Source organism: Helicoverpa armigera, chromosome 20 (assembly GCF_030705265.1).
Source record: "Helicoverpa armigera isolate CAAS_96S chromosome 20, ASM3070526v1, whole genome shotgun sequence".
Lineage (NCBI taxonomy): Eukaryota > Metazoa > Arthropoda > Insecta > Lepidoptera > Noctuidae > Helicoverpa > Helicoverpa armigera.
The window spans coordinates 5,912,699-5,930,398 of NC_087139.1; the positions used below are offsets into that span (position 1 = coordinate 5,912,699).

General features: G+C 37.9%; 1 protein-coding gene across 1 annotated transcript in view; it reads left to right on the top strand.

Annotated features, from left to right (window-relative positions):
• LOC110373390 (cell adhesion molecule Dscam2) overlaps positions 1-17,700 on the top strand; it is a 76,020-nt gene that overhangs the window by 47,448 nt on the left and 10,872 nt on the right. The window contains exons 9-30 of the mRNA XM_064039800.1: positions 5,156-5,230; positions 5,298-5,442; positions 5,730-5,905; positions 7,003-7,093; positions 8,407-8,557; positions 9,096-9,260; positions 9,502-9,637; positions 9,734-9,853; positions 9,923-10,087; positions 10,161-10,305; positions 10,442-10,590; positions 10,679-10,889; positions 11,296-11,491; positions 11,569-11,735; positions 11,806-11,888; positions 11,967-12,104; positions 12,210-12,413; positions 12,593-12,722; positions 12,795-12,979; positions 13,256-13,435; positions 13,765-13,953; positions 16,735-16,962. Coding sequence (XP_063895870.1) covers positions 5,156-5,230; positions 5,298-5,442; positions 5,730-5,905; positions 7,003-7,093; positions 8,407-8,557; positions 9,096-9,260; positions 9,502-9,637; positions 9,734-9,853; positions 9,923-10,087; positions 10,161-10,305; positions 10,442-10,590; positions 10,679-10,889; positions 11,296-11,491; positions 11,569-11,735; positions 11,806-11,888; positions 11,967-12,104; positions 12,210-12,413; positions 12,593-12,722; positions 12,795-12,979; positions 13,256-13,435; positions 13,765-13,953; positions 16,735-16,962 — 3,429 coding nt within the window. The remainder of the gene's footprint in view (positions 1-5,155; positions 5,231-5,297; positions 5,443-5,729; positions 5,906-7,002; positions 7,094-8,406; positions 8,558-9,095; positions 9,261-9,501; positions 9,638-9,733; positions 9,854-9,922; positions 10,088-10,160; positions 10,306-10,441; positions 10,591-10,678; positions 10,890-11,295; positions 11,492-11,568; positions 11,736-11,805; positions 11,889-11,966; positions 12,105-12,209; positions 12,414-12,592; positions 12,723-12,794; positions 12,980-13,255; positions 13,436-13,764; positions 13,954-16,734; positions 16,963-17,700) is intronic.

Genomic DNA, 17,700 nt, shown 5'->3' on the forward strand with positions numbered 1-17,700 from the left:
AAATTAATATTTTGGCAGCAACTTACAAATATTTTTCAAACAACCTTTGCGCACTGGCGTTAATTTCGTAAATAAAGAATTCCGAGAACTGTAGATTATACAAAACGAGAAATAAACGAACAAACACAATCGGGGGCTTTAACGTACACAAAGAATGTATTAATCTCACAAAGAAAGGTCAGGCCTGTCATAATAAAATATTTGTGCTATGAAAATCCGGCCTACTCGTACAATTTCTCATAGTGAGTTTGTTTGCAATAATTCCGTAAATAAATAAATCATCTGAATATATTATTCAGTAGGAAATTACTATGGCGACTATAGGTATATTAGAGAAAGCAAAGGAAAATTTTCTCAAGGTAGGTACGTGTTTTTTTCTTCTGGGTTCAACAGATAATACTTAACTAGTATGTATACCAAACAATATATATCACCTTCACTACATAGTATAAAAAACTGAAGAATCTTAGAAATTAATGGTCTGAATTGAACAATTGTTTTAGCCCACCTTTTATCCCCGTGCGGTAAGAATTTTGCTACTTGGATAAAACTGCGGGCGTAAGCTAGTAATTTATATGTTACTAGAGTACCTAAATAACATTTATTTTCAAAATCGTTAGCCTAACGACGAATAACAAGAATAATTTTATTTTTATGTGATTGTTAGTGACTAATGATATCCACTCTCTTGACATTTCCTTGGGAACCTCAACTAATGAGTGTTTTCTTATTATGCCTGGAAGTAGGTCCCCTCGAAGAAAACAGAGGAAAACTACAGGGCGAATTGTATAGCAACGCTGTTATTAATCATTTCATTTATTTAATAATATAACTAACTTTTGATAACTTATAATGGTGCCTAATATTTTGAATAGTTAAACAAAAAAACTCGTGAGCGACTCCTGTTTTAATGATATAACATATATAACATAAAATCTGATTTAATTCCATTTTATAACAAGTAGGCATATTTTTGCAAAGCAGCTGATTACGGATTACTGGCTGATTACGGGTACGGATTACATAACTTAGTATTTCTATGTCTCTAAAACGTTATTAACTTCATAAATTGTTTTATACAAACATAACAATAAAACGATTCGAACATTACGAAACAAAATACAAAAAACAAACAGACAAGTGTACATTTCAAGTGGGTTCGTTCGATAAAAAGTAAAGAATGGACTTCATAAGCCGTAGAACATTCCCATAAAATATATTTCTCCCGCAGATGGCTAAAACGGTCTCCCTCTAGCCACCAAGAAACAAATATATTGCGATTTGCTCCTTCATTTTCTCGCAAGGTATTTTATTGCTCTGGGCTCGCTCATAAATTTCGCAGTCACTCACAGAGAAAAATAAGGTCTAACCGAGGCTCACAAGAAAATTGGTGAGAAAATTCCTTATTAGTTTATTTTTATTACACAAGCTGATGGGTCATTTTGAATGTTTATGAACTAAAGTATTCATATTACATAATGTTAAGGAGAGGAAAATATATTTTATAACTTTTGCTGTAAAAGTATTATGAGTAGTTTTGATGTCCACACTGATTGTTAAAATACCTTCGTAAACTGTCTTAGTGGTACATAAAAGGTTTATAAAATATTTGATACGAAAATAAAAGAATTAAAACGTTTTTTACTTAGCCGAACCTTCAAAATAGAAGCAATAAAATTGGCTTCAAGTGAATACCTAGGAGAGCAGCGCGGGGCTCCACCGACGAACTTTCCGAACGAAACGGCATTTCTAATTAAAACCTCCGATGTCTATTCCACAAATAGCCAGCACTGCTAGTTGCACTATACCAAGCTACTCCTAGTTATTCACTACCGAGAGATTTCTATAAACTGCACCTACAGTTTGTTATTCTAAATATAGCATTCTATTCAGAATAACCTTCCTCTCACAATTCCATAGCATTTACAATATTCCGTTTATTCTATGTTTATTTCTAATTAAATCTTCCATCGAAAAACTAACAAGTACACCCGTTTTCAAAACTCTATTTTAATATTAAAATATAGTTACACAAAAAATAACATTGCCGAACAGTTTACTGAAAGGTATTGTAACAATTTCACGTAATTGGTTGAACCAAATTCAAAAACGTTTTTATAATAAAATCTGATATCACATACTGAAGCCGAGCGCGAATGCAAAGCGTAGATTGATTGCAAAGATATAAAATAGCTAGATTGGACAGTGATAAACTGGTTGGTGCGCTCTACTATGTCAGACAAATTATTAATAGGTTAAGCTAATACGATTTATCGGTGCGCTATGTACTGGACGTATCTAGTGACATGTACATGGAGAGGTACATACCAGCAGCAATGACAGTGGCATATGGCAGATCAATACAAATACAAATATCAGGGATCCGAGGCTGCCGAAATTCGTGTGATTTGTGTTCGAGTACATGTGCGCTCTCGTTCTGTGACCTACAAACAGAGGAGCGGAATTTTTTATACGCAGACAGACTGCCGTATGTGCTCAACATTCATTTGAACCTGCAACCAACTTATACGACTTTTGTGCCAACTGGAATCAGGTAGATTTGCCCAGGCCTCGTCTCGGTCCCACTTTATGATTATGTAGGAAGAAGATTGCTTTAGTTCCTCCATGTTTAAATTGAACTTGTAACGCAGGGTTTCGTCACCTTTTTTGGCATTTACTTTTTAAATTAAACTTATATTGCAAAAATAACAAAACAAAGTACCTACATACCAAATAGTTCAATAAAACTTGTACATCACTTTTTTACTAAAGCAATGAAATATGAGCTATAAGACAGGGCTTACTCGTATATTTGGTAAAAGTTGTCGCTTCTATGTCCCGATCGATTCAAACGTATTGCGCCGTCATAAATATTTTACGCTTGCCTGCATCTGTATACGTCGGCGAATTTATATGTAAAGACTTGGGGAAATGTCTACACGAGACATATTCAAATATTCCTAGTTCGCAAAACTCTTTGAAAAAATATTTTACATAGCAGCCCAAGCAATCATGTTATTTTATTCATCATTTGGCCTTTTATTCATGTAATAATTCATTACAGATGAGATAGGTTCCATCGCTGTACGAGTAATAGCGGGGTACATTTATATTGCTAAAGTTTCAGCGTGATCAGGCAAGTAATACGCAAACTTGAACAAACAAAGAAAGCCTTCCCTTTACAAGGAGAATGATTAGCTAGGCGCGCAGTTTGCACATTGTTAAAGTACTATGGCCGCTGGTGGGCCAATTTTTTTCGTGTTCATTTCGCGCCAACCAAGTGCGGTTGCTTTACCAAAAGGAAACTTTTCAAATTGGAATAGTTCGGCGGATATTTCCCGCGTTGGCATCCATCTTTGTGGGAGTGGGTGTCACTGGCCAGTGGTATGGGACAGGAGGGAACTATGAGGCTAGTTGGTTTTTTCGCCAATACCCGTTCGCTTTGTGAATAACCTATTTGTATTTCAGCTTTGATCGAATACTTCAGCTGAATTTTGCCACGTTTACATGTATTATAAAAGGATTCATGCGGGAACAAGGTTTATTTTACAAATGCAACGTAGAGAGTTTTTCGTCGACAAGGGAACAATGTAAAGAACTTATTTAACTAAAGTGTACTTATTTTCTGAATATCCGTTGCATAGCTGTATGGCAAGAGGTAATTTTCAGGGGCTAATGTCGCATGAATATACTCGTAACGTTTTTTGCTCAGTTTAAACTAAAACTGCTCGAAAAGTGCAACGTTAAACTATTGTTAGGTATTCCAATTACGTGCCCGATCTAAATACATATTATTATGCTATAAATCCTATACATAGGTGAACCATATTTTGTTTATGCGTGTAGATAAGCTAGAGGTCCCAGCTTCGGTTTATTTCGGCGATTCAGTATTCTACACGGCTGTAAATTTTTTGCCCTCTTTTACGATTTACGGTGATATAAATTCTGAACGAATGTGGATAGTAAAACGCGAAGCTGAGTGAATTTTTCAACAAGGCTTGTAGTGTGTGCCTATTCTGCCGGCTACCGTTAACACTAGTATCTCGTGTACCCACGAATATGTATGCCCTCATAAAATACGTGATTCTATTTTGATTTTACTTTATCGAGAATATACAGAGTCGCGCACAAAGGCTCGGCAAATTCCATTACGAAGATGAACAGCCAACTATAAAAAATAAAAAGCTTGTAACCTACTTATATTATCAGCAATATCATTTTCCTGAAAAAATGAAAAATATCACTCAGATTCTCGCTGTAAATAGCTACGGCAGACAAAGACAATGTATTAGATATTTATTTTATACCATTCAATGTAACCTTATCAAAATCGTAGCTATAAGGACAAAATGGACACACAGGAGGGATGAAGGTCGAATCGTGGACAAAAGAAATCGATACAAAGAAAATTAACTCTTTGTCTATGGAAACAGTTAATGCAAATCGACACATGAGATAACATCATAACACCATGCTCATTTTAGTATAAGGGTTGTGCAGAGTTCGACATATTGTTGACCTTATATTATTGATGTTTTTAATTTTGATATAGGTATGATTTTGATGAAGAGGAATTCTTGCAATTATATGCTGACAAACAACTAAATTCGCCACTATAGGTACAAAGCAGTCACTTAAGATTAATAAGACAATTATCACATTATTCCTACAACATCTGCTCACCCCACTAAGGTAACAAGCGTGAAGATCTAGAGCATACGGCTTCCGTAGCCGCATGTACCACGAAGCAACCTCAGGGGACGAGCAAAGCTCCGTCTGTGCAATTATGACATTATTTGCACGCTTTTGCACAAATGTTGCCTGCATTACACAGGGCCGTGACAATTACCCTTTATTGCTATCTGACTTTAATAATATTCTATTCACTTGCATAGAAACAACAGACAATATATACCCTTGTTAAAAAAGTAAGCAAGAAAGAATAAACATAATGATCCTAAAAGGGTCTCCTAATTCTTTTATGAAACGTCGCATTGTTTATGCTGGTACATTAATGCCAATTTGTTAGTCATTTAAAATGGAAACTACGTAAACAATTTCTTCAGTTCAATCACAGAGTCACAAAGTCAAAGCACCTCGTTCCACGTAAGCCGATGTATCTAGTTTTTGCATTCATCTAGTTATATATTTTCAGTTGCACGGTGCTCGTTAGTGCGAGAAGCAGGGCCGGTACGTTCGTTCAAACGCAAACGTTTAAAACGCTCTGCAGGTATGTTACACACAGGTTTTTTGTATTTGTTCTGCGTGACTTTTTCTTATTTGAACAATTTATGCAGATTCCCGGCCGGAGTTGGTTTATACTTTCATCGAGCAGGCGGTACAACCGGGGTCGCAGGTTGCTTTGAAATGCTCTGCGGTTGGCGAACCACCGCCCAGATTTCGATGGTTATTAGACGGGCAGCCCATTCCTGCACACCATGGGTGAGTTTAGATATCTTTATTAGGTATTTGTCGGGTGGCTTTTCCTCCTTACTCGAAACAGATAGGCGATTTGCGACATATTTTTCTAAGTTCCGATTTTTCCTCCTCTTTCTTTAGATAACACAACTTTTAACCCAACATTATCTTCATATTTTCCTTTATCGAAAAAGAAAAGAAATCTTATAATAACACCATAATATTTTACGACGAACTCCAGCCTTATATCCAGTCCGATATCTTTAGTGCTTTGTTTCTGTACTTAGTAACATAGTGGTCGTTTACCGCAGGGCTGCTATCACGGAGGGCCGGGAGAATGGTCCCGCGGGGCTGGGCCCTGGGAGTAGCTACGTGCTGTCGACCCTGTCACTCAGCAGCGCCAGAGTTGAGCATGGAGGCCGGTATGAGTGTCGAGCTACTAACAACCACGGTAGCGTGGCTCATGCTGCCAGGCTTAATGTTTACGGTAATTATTGATTATCTTATAGTAACTAGTGAGAAAATAATCATAAAAGTAGGTCTCTAAAAAGTGTTGTTAGAATAACATGAATAATTGAAAAAAAAAATGCAATAACTCATACTTGCCCGCAATATTGGCAATCAATTGATGGTACTTTCATGTGCTGGATACATTTATGCGTATCTCTACTTACATACCAGCTTTCAAAGCAATATAAAACGCCGTCCTTTCCTTTTCCTCAACAAATAAATATATCAATACTATCGAGTGGGACGAATACAAATAAGTGGTATATAATAGTAGGTGTAACTAATACGTGAAAGAAAAGGTTTTCCTCTTACGCTTTAATCTCCTTGGATGTGTCGAAGCACATTTATAACACCTTTTATATGGCCAGTGCCATTTACAACCGAGCTATTGAACGATTCATGGACGTACTAGAAAGGAAGAAAGATGCTGGGATTAACTCTAATAGATACGAACTTCGATAGGTAGGTCCTTGGCGATATATTCAAGGTTATGGACTTCTATTAAGAATATTTCTTCCAATAGGACTCAAAGTCTGTAGATTTATTTTTTGTGAAAATGAGCAATCAATTACCCTTAATGTTATACGAAATAAAATGTTTATTTTGATGCCAAAAAGAGCCTTTCTAGAAAAATATATTGGAAACAGAGTTATCGGAATGTATTAGGTGATTTGAACAATCTCGAAAATAGCTAGTGACATGTTTGGAAGCCCGACTTAAGTCTATACAAAATGCTGACAGATCGACAGCCTATCAGTCTGTTATAAATGTCCCATATAGATTTATGACAGGCTTATGTTACATCAGCTTTCCAGGCCTTTGTTTTTCTTATATTTACGATGAAACCCACATCGTAATACAAGGCCTGTAGTAAAATAAAGAAATAAACAAAATAGCACTCAAATCATATTACATTCCGCTCTTTGCTATAAATTACAATTTTTGCTTACCGCAGTGTTGTTACTTCCACATTTCATGGCTGTGTTGCCATCCTAAATAAATAAAGATAAGTATTATTTTAGCGTTATGTGTAGGAATTGCTTGGCAAATATGATTATCATCGGATTTACATAGGTCCGCCGTACATAAGGGCTATGAGTCCTGTGAAAGCTGTTGCGGGGTCCGAAGTGACAATTTGGTGCCCTTACTACGGATTTCCTATTGAGTAAGTAACTTATATCTTATTAATTAATAGATTTAATTTTAAAACACTTAGCTGAAAATTGTTTCTGTTCTGGTTGAATATCTCCTAGTGTTATTATGATTTTGGTCGTATTATGAGAAAGCGTATTTGCGGGTTATTTCTGAAGTACATGCATTTATTGACTTATTAGGGCTCTTTAATTGATAGATAATTAGCAGCATCAGACCTGTCAAGCTCGAAAACTCACCCTAAATCAATAGTAATTCCGGCATTTTATACCACGTGACCGTAAAATTTCACTCACAAAATTGGCTTATACAATATGTATGGCAACATTTAGACTTTGGGCACGGAATAACGAATCACTTGGGTCGCCGAGTTATTATTATCTTTACCTAAAGAACGTTGGGACAGATGTATTGCTGTTTTATAGCTTTGATTTTATTGCGAAAATAGTTACTGTCGGGGAAATTATGTTACTGCGGAATATAATACACTTGCGGTCGAGAACTCCGGGTCAGTTACAGAAAATTTAATTTACATGAAACCATATTAAGCATAAAACGGCTTTTGAGTTTTTTAATAGGTTGTTGTGATTGTTGTTTCATAAGCTTTACACGATTTTGGTGCTAAACAGTTCCATGATTGACCCGAATTAAATGCTTTTTAGTGATAAGTCACTAGTAAGTAGTCAAATGAAAAAAACATTATTTACATAGTTCTTTAAAGTATTAGACAGTGTTTTGATTTTAGCAGACTTTTCAAGTAAAATACGTGCTGATATCAAAGCAATTTTACCTCGTCATTGCAGATTATAGTATTCCCAACATTATCCGTTCCGCATCCATTTCGCGAATTCTGATTACTATAAGCAGAATAAATGAGCCTTCATTTGTGAATTTACAGCAGTATTGTGCAATGAGATGGTAAATTGTATTTATCTTCAGTACCAGTATTGTTTTAACTGTAAATAAAACAAATGGTAAAATAAAGCGTACTATTGAAATAATCCAATATTTATTATTCAAGCAAATATACTTCATTAATCATATCGAACAACTTGTTTAAGTTTCATTTTCTACAAAGAAATCATATATTTTTTTTCATAATCATACATAATCGCTACTTAGTATAAAACAAAGTCACTCTCTCTGGCCTTATATCCTTATGTATGCTTAAATCTTTATAACGACGCTGCAGATTTTGTTGCGGTTTTTTTTAACAGATAGAGTGATTGAAGAGGAAAGTTTATAATGTAGTGTATAGTATTAGCAACACACCCGGGCGAAGCCGTTGCGGACCGCTAGTATTTTATATATCTTTGTTTTGTATAGTTCAGTGAGATGGGAAGGAGGTGCAGGCACAGACCCTCGTTACCAACAAATGGATGGTCAGCTCACGATAACGAATGTTGACCGTAATCGGGACAAAGGAGGTTGGACTTGCTCTGTCCTCACACCGGGAGGAGAACTGGCGAGAAGAGAGGTAAGAGCCAAGACTTTGAATTGTAGAAAAAAAAAATTGGTACCTCTAAATTCTTGCTTTATTGTGAAATCATTAAGGTGTAAATAACAAAATTTCAATTTTGAAATCGATGCAGAATTCTATTTAGTCTCAAACTATTACATACAAATTACGCAGTAAAGTATGACCTATCATAAAACATTCATATTTCACTTCCAATCGTTTTCTCTTACTTTGTTCGAGACATGACCCGCTTTCCCGAGGATGAACGGACTACACCTCATTTTATACTCCACTTGTTTTATCACTGACAGCGAGCTTACTTAATAGTATGAATAATAAAGGAACTTTTGATGAGTCATTTTTATCGCGAAAATTGTTCTGGGAGTCAAACTGATTTCAATTATGTTCAAACAGTTCAATTAAAAAGTGAGCATATTTAACCGACTTTAAAAAACAGTGTTACGTCTCTTTAAGTCATTAAAAAAATTGCTTATTTCGTTAAACTTTCGCGTGCTTTTTATCGATGTTTTTTCTTCATCTTCGTTTTTCGTTCCAGGTACAAATTACCGTGGTATCACCACCAGTTTTATCTCCAATCGTGTTCCCTCCCGGGCTGAGAGCTGGTGATCGTTCACAACTGACGTGCACTGTGACGTCCGGAGACATGCCTGTCTACTTCTCATGGCTGAAGGATCAAATGCCTATATCCAGTGCCCTTCAGGTATGTGGAACCATCCTAATAAGTTGTAATAATAATATACTACGTCCAAGGCCGATCAGCCGACAAGGAGATCAGCCAGCTGCGCAGGACGTATTATAGTGCACAAGTATTTGCGCAGACACAAGTGCACTCACTATTCCTTCAGTCTCAGTTTACCGCTTATGAAATTACATCCATATTCGTTCTTCGTTCGTAAGTTCTAGGAGAAGTCCTCAGTAGCTAACCAGTTATGAAATTACAGGTGGATGAAAGGGGAGCAGAGTTTTATAGCATGTTGCTTTTCAAAAGTTTGACGGCAGCTCACAGTGGGATTTATACTTGTGTTGTCACTAATACCGCTGGGAAGGCCAACATGTCCGCTGAACTGGCGATAAAAGGTACAGAACATAGAAATATTTCCTTAAGTTTTTTTACTGCCGATTAGTCATTTTAACAAACCTTCTTACACTTGGAATTTGCACCCTTTATTGTAGTTCCTCCTTATTGGCAAATCGAGCCTTCAGATACGGCCGTACTTTTAAATGGATCACTCACAGTTAGTTGTGAAGCCCGAGGTCATCCTCCTCCTTCAATATACTGGACCAAATTTTCAGGTAAGAATATAGAAGAAAGGGTAGAAACCTCGATGTTTGTATTGTTACTAATGACTAGTTATTTTAAAGGTAGCACAGAAACGACTTTAGGGGGAGTATCAGACCCGGTAGTACTAACAAATGGTTCATTGAGGATAGAATCTGCAAGGGCTGAACATTCGGGCAAATATCGTTGTAGAGCTGACAATGGGGTATCACCGCCTTTATCTACTACACTCACCATACATATTAATGGTATGTTTTCTTTAACAACGTGATGTCTTTGGGGGGAATGAAAAAAATCTATTTGAGAATTGTATTTCCGTAGAGCCAGCGAGATTTGAGACGCAATCAGCGAACGTGACTGCTAAGCTAGGGGATACGGTTAGATTGGCTTGCGTTGCTCGCGGCGACTCCCCGCTCGCAACCGCTTGGAGTCATTCGGGACGAGCGCTACCTAATTCTGACTACAGGTAGGATCACAGAATTGAAACCTTACCTTTTTGGACTTAGTTCTATTTTTGAATAATGATAAAAGGGCACTTAGGCTACTATATATATTTTTTTAAGCTAGCGATACATTTTTTACATAAACAATTTTAATTTTAGAATGAGCATATCAGAAACAAGAAGCGCAGAAGGTTTGAGAAGCGAATTAGTAATAGAGAGAGCCGACAGAAGGGATTCTGGAGTATACCGCTGTCAAGCTTCCAATCCATATGGAAGATCCGACCATTTTGTACATTTGGCTGTTCAAGGTACTACTATTACTATACGTTCAAGAATTTTCTTTAAGCTTAACTAATAAAAGGAGTTGGTATATTATAATTTCTGAAACATTTTTAGAGCCACCAGAACCACCTGCAAACTTCAGGGTATTAGAAGCCACCTCTCGATCAGTTCGTCTCCAATGGCGAAGGCCCTACGATGGGAACTCACCAGTTCTAGGATATATCGTGCAATATCGTAAGCACGACTCCAGCAATACGGATTCTTGGAGGGATGCCGATACCCATAATGTTTCAGTATCGGCTCATGCGGTAGACTCTTATTCTGAGTGAGTTCTTAGATTAATAATAATTGTTCGTTTTTTTTTAGTTGTAATGTCTAGCTTATACTCTGGGTTTTTAGGTACTTAATTATTATTTAATCTGTCAATGAGGGCAAATATCTTTGAATTATATATGAAGTTATCTAAAAGTAAGTTGTTTTATTTAAAGCCATGAGAATGCTCAAATAAAATCAAGATAACTGGGCACAACGCTGCAGTTAATTAAAAAAAGAAATGAATAAAAGAACGCAATTCAGCAAAACGTTTGCGTAATCAATAAAACGTGTTTATCGTGTGCAATTTAATTCGAATAAAATCCAGGGTTAACGAAATTCATTGAACGGGTTTATTCTTTTCATTCAGCCAGTGTCGGAATACCGTTATTTCAAATTACTTTTCAATCCCGAAACAGGACAGAGAGTGCGACAATAACAGGATTAGAACCGGCGACGGCGTATTTAGTGCGGGCTCGGACGGTGACTGCCCAATTTGCGTCGGCTCATACGAGAGCTTTGCTCGCGCTAACGCTCCATGAACCGCCTTCCAGAGCGCCAATCAGCCTGCGAGCGTCGGCGCCTAGATCGTCAACTATCGAACTGGCGTGGCAGGTATAAACTAAATCTGTTATAAACTAAATTGTTTTTATTATGTATTCAATAATTATTATGTCAATGTATTCTCCAAGGCACCCCCCTCGTCATCCTGGAACGGAGAACTCCTAGGTTACACAGTATGGTGGTGGCCCTCCGCCGATGGAACTTTAGCAGGAGGGGCAAACGTAGGCATGGAGTTCGCCACAGTCAGAGGACAAATAACAAAGTACATTATCGAAGGTCTGGAACATTATACCCGGTGAGAAAGTAACACAATTTGGACACGGTCGGATTTCTGTGCTTGGGTACTAACCAAATTTGGTTTGCAGATATTCTGTTAGCGTAAGAGCTTTCAACAGTGCGGGTGCCGGCCCGGCTACGGCTCCAGTTAACACTTTGACTCAAGAAAGTGGCAAGTATATTTCAAAACGGGTTTAATCTTAAATGTGAACGAAGTTTTGCAAGTTTTAACGAAGTTTATCTTTAACAGTGCCATCAGAAGGTCCCCGGTCCGTCAGATGCCGCGCCGTATCGCCACAAAGTATAAAAGTGGAGTGGTCTCCCCCTCCCGCGCACGCTCATCACGGCGCTTTGCTAGGTTACAAATTGCTTTACCGTCCGGAACATAGTGAGTAAATATTGACAATGTTCGATTCAATTAAAACGCTGTAACGCCCAATAATCAGATTTTATTTTAAATCCAAGCTGAGTGATGGCAGTTGTTTGTCGGCAGCGACTGAGTGGTTGGAGTGGGAGGAGCGAGGGAACGGCGGCTCCAATGCAGGAGCGGGCGCGGAGGTCAAGCGGGTAGCGGGGGTCGAAACGCTACTGCTGGCGTTGAGGCCTCATACTAACTACACCGTACAAGCGCTCGCATATACAGCGGCCGGCGATGGTGTGCCCGCTCATCCAATACATTGTACCACGCAACAAGACGGTAGGTCGTATTCAGAGTTTTGTTTTTATGTTTTAACCTAAGTAACGCTCATGTAGTCTATTTCGTCGTTTGTAGAATTTCCATAAACCCGTTTATCTTTTCGAATTAACGAATGAGTACTTCGCAGTAACTAAGTCGCCGTGGGAACAACGTATGTTTAATTTGTTATTTTTACTTAGTGCCTGGGTCTCCAGCGGCAGTGAAGGTAGTGGCTACATCAGTTACATCTCTAGCAGTCAGCTGGCTGCCGCCCAGTCGACCAAACGGACCCATTTTATACTATACCGTGTTCTATAGAGAACTTGGCAGGTCAGTAAAAATACAACCAAAAACTTCTATTCATTAATGTATACAATCTTCTGATTTTTAATTTACTTTTAGGGATAGACCACCTATAACAACCACCGTCCAAGTAGAAGAAGGCGATCCATTTGTTGGTTTAGGTGGCTCAACAGAGTTGAGATCGCTTTCTGAAGGGGCTACTTATGAGGCTTGGGTAGCTGCCCACTCTGTAGCTGGTGAAGGAGAACCTTCTCCACCGCAACCAGCTACGACAACATCAAGAGGTAAGTTATAGCAGGGTTTTAAAGAAAGTAGATGCGCTACACTCCTGTCTAAACATTTTAAAGCATTTGTGGCCTTTTCATCGGTATGTTTACTTATTTATCATTCATTGTAAAATGTATAAAATCACAGAAATTCATCCATATTCTAGGTATACATTGCTCCCTGCTTGGGTGCAGCAAATTTTATTTAGAGTAATGCTTAAAACATAAAGCTTTATTGCTGTATAATATTAAGGCACATTGATCGAAAACTGGCCATATTTTCCTTAACCATAGCGCGAGCAAGACTCCTATCGTTCGGCGTTTGGGCCCGAGTACAGTGCGGTCACTCGCTGCGTCTAGCTTGTGCGTGGCGCGGTGAGCCGGCCCCGCGTGCTCGCTGGTTGCGGGGCGACCGGCCCGTCACGCATGATCCTAGGACACATCTTACGCCGCATGGACATCTTGCTATACACGGTAATAGTCAACATTTTAATTAATTTTATATATTAGAAGTATTTTTTTCAGACTAAAACATAAAAAAGAACTGAATTGTTAGGATCGCACCAATTCACGATGCATTTTTTAAAGATAAATCGGTTTTCACTCCCACTCAACTTCAGAAGAAAGGTCTCACTATAATATTCTATTTAATTGAAATAATGTAATGTCTGAATTACATTATTAGAATAGATACATGTAGCAAAATTGGTTTGAAGTTAGAATCAAGCATTTGTATTTACTTCAAACATCCTATAATTTTGCGATACCATTTACAAGCCTCCTCAATCGTTATATCCTAACAGAAGTGGATGCCTCCACGAGTGGCAACTACACGTGCTCAGCTCGCAACACATTCGGTTCCGAAGAGGTGACGTACCGCGTGGAATGTGCGGCGCCGCCGTCCGCTCCCGCGCTTACCTTGGACCACGCGGCGCATACCGACGCCCGTCTTACTTGGAGGACTACGCATCATCCCGCCGCGCCGCCGCATGGTGAGTAAATAAATGTTTTTATTGGTAGGGGTATTTTGCAATGAAATTCTGAAAATATTAGACGGATGATGGGTACTGATGAGGTAAGTTTAGATAATTCGGTACCCGCTTCCGCGTTTGCCTTGGACCACACCGCACATACCGAAGCGCGCCTCCACGGATAGTCTACGCACCATCCCGCCGAACCTCCACATTGTAAGCATAAATGTTGTGTTCTTTTTTGTATTTTGTTAGGATGGGTTTTTGCTTGTGTGTGAGGAAAAGGATAGGTGGACGACGGAAGATGGCTAATGGTAAGGTATGTGCAATGCTAATTCGAAGTTGTGAGGAACGGTTTTTTTTCGACTGCATTCAGTTTTTTCAGGCGGTGGTACAGTTTTAGAATAAGGTTGGATAGGCTATTTTTTATGGCAACGAATCATTAGATGTATAAGCATGCAATTTAATAAATATGCTGCTGTATCGGTACATATTCGTACACACCCGCAATAGCACAGTTCACAACAAATAAACTGCGTATTTTACAAAAAATAAATTAGAATTTGTTCTCGAAGGAATCCGAGACGGATTAAAATTAACATTTTTATCTAGAGCAGCTTACGAAGACACCTAATCCTGTTTGATTTAGAATACGTTTATTTGGAGACCTCGCCTACCCAAGAGTACCCAAATTGTGTTTCTCTTGGACCATGCTCGCACATGATCGTGAATACATAATTTAGATTATATTGAAATCAGAAGATACAATGGTCATCATTTAAACAAAGTTTTTCGTTTGAATAGCATTATTAAACGATTCAATTTTTCAAAGAATGAATCCTTACTAATATTATAAATCGGAAAGTGAGTTTGTTTGTTTGTTTGTTTGTTTGTTTGTTCCGCTTTCACGCCGTAATTACTGAACCGATTGCTTTGAAATTTTGCAGACGTAAAGTTAGAAGTCCGGATTAAATAATAGGGTACTTTTTATCCCGAAAAAAATAGATATTCCTGAGGGAAAACAAAAATATTGTTTGCTTGATGGATGGATTGTAGATGGCGCTGTGTGTCGTTTAAAACAAGGTAATATATTGCAAACGAATAAAAACATGTAAATTTAGAAGTTAAATGATACGATAATGAATCCCCGAAAATGAGGAATTCCCGAGGGATGATGTACAATTTGTTTAATCGTCTAAACTGTTTTTTTTTACATCTACTTATATATTGCAAACGAATATGAACATATAAATTTAGAAGCTAAATGATACGATAATGAATCCTTGAAAATGAGGAATTCCCGAGGGATGACGTACAATTTGTTTTATCGTCTTAACTGTTTTTTTTACATCTACTTATCCTAAAATAACTATAATTCAACGAATTACTGAGGTATGCGATAGATGGCGCTGGGTGTTTTTAAAATGTGGTAACGATGTGTTTTTAAAATACGTAAGAAGTGGAATGATAGCTTTTTAAAACGTGGTGACGTTGTTTTTTTTAAGATACGTAAGAAGTGCAATGATATCTCGCGCTTTAACCTGTAGCTCATTGTTCAATCGCGAGCTTCCCGATAGCTCGATAGATGGCGTTGTGCTTTTCTGTATCGCGGTGTTAAGGTTTGCCGCGAATTAGTCTTAAGGTGTTTTGAAATCAGTGGGGCCCAGTAGCGCCAGGGCCAGCCGCGGCTGCGGGTTGTTCGAAAGAGGTACCGCGGCCCTGGTATATAAAAGGCCTAGGACGGAACACGACGATTTTAGTCAGTAAGAGTCTGACACTCCCTCGCCGCTGCTAACCCACAGCGGGAGGGGTGAACTGAATTCCACGCGGGCGAAGCCGCGGGCGGAAAGCTAGTATTTAATAATTAACGCTTCTTAATTCTGAATGTAGACTGAATAATAAAAATAAGTTTTAAAAGTGACAAGAGCACTTTGTATTCTCTACATGTTTGAGATTTATGAACAATAGGGAACAATCTCCAAAGTTTGTAACTTCGTGATACCGAAAACAATTTAATAGAGTACCCTAGCGGAAAACAAGTGTTATAAAATATAGCTCAGTAGTAATTTTCAAATTATCTGTTTTCTTACAAGATAAATAAGATCATCATTTTTATGTTATTGAAAAAACTCTTCGTAACTTTATCCAAAGATTGTCTGCAAGAAATAGATCTGAGCAATAAGGCCGGATATTGTACTACTATCTTATTTATTTTGTAATTTCCCTTCTATTTGTTGTTTGTTCTATCAGTTTGGTTTACCAGTCTATCTTGTAAACATTAAATCTTACTTAAGTTTAACTTCGTCGTGCGAAATTACAAATTGTTTGAGTTGTCGTCCTTTGATGATTGGAGCTGATAAACAGTTTACCTATTTCAATGATAATTTTTAAAATGTCTGCTGGAAACTTTTCCCATCAATATAATCTGCGTTCATCCCCTTGAATAGTAATAAGGTGCAATCTAAAATTCAATATCAATTACTAGAGGGTGCTTCAATTTTGTGGTCGAAGGTTAGCGGCACGACCACAAATACCTACGTCTAAAAAGTTTACTTTTCAAAGGGAGATTGCTCCAAAACATGCAAACTGTTATGGGAGGCATTTTTGGTTTTAGAGAAAATATGCAGTAGAAAAGTTTAAAACTGTTGAAAGATTATGAGGCCCGCTCTTCATAATTGGGAACGCCGATCATTTTTACTCAAGGGTGTTTCCTTTTGCTTTATTCGTACCTATCTGTACTAATATGAACGACCTCTGACCTTTTTATTTGATTATTTGAATTGTGAGTTACTTTTCAACTAGGTTTCACAATCTGGTGGGTACGTGTGCGTGATGACACAGGGGATGGTTTGGAGCCTATCAGCTCCCGTTCTGAGGAGGAACGAAGGTTGGAGACAGGAGGAGAGGCAGCTAGCGTGGTGCTGAGAGCTCTGTCGTGTGGGGCCACGTACTCTGTACGAGCGGTGGCGCATTCAAGAGCGGGTTCGTCGCCGCCTTCCGTGCCACTCATGGTCAAGACGAAACCACCAGGTAATTATAAAAACTGTGTAATTTGTTTGTTACTTAGTTCTGGTATTTATTGACTAGCTATGCTAGTAAATTGTGCGTATATGTATACTTAAGACCATCTTTTTGACTAATATATCACATCAGCCTTTTTTCCGGAGTGCGATGGGCATTTATTCTGCCCACATTCGGTCAGTTAACAACGCGGGAGAAAGCCTTTTGCTGTCAATGCCTGACAAATCAAACTACGGGCAAATAATGACTATCGCTTTAAGAAAAATGCCCTATCATTTGTCTTTGAGAATCAAACCTCCATGCTGAAGTATTAAGAACAAAATGAAATAAGAGGAATATAAAATGTAGATACATATAAAGCATACTTATGAGGTGTTCTGTTTAAGTATTTTTTTTGTGGTAGATCCGTATTTTATGATTATAAAAAACTATAAGCAAATTGTCTATTACCGTCTGTCACTCCAAATGTTCTTTAATAATGTTTGAAATGGGCAGAGTTCCTGTTTACCGAGTTTGTGCGACACTCAAATCATAATTTTATGCAGATTGAAATAACTGGGTTACTTCCATTTCCATAATTGAAAAATATTGATAAATACTTAGGTACTGAGAATCGAATTGGATCTTCCGACGCAATATTTACCCTTTGAATTCCCTTATTCTTGGAACTGTTGCAATGCAAAACTATTGAATTAGTAAAATACAATGCAATATTCCATAGAGTAAATAAGTTTGAATAGAAATTTC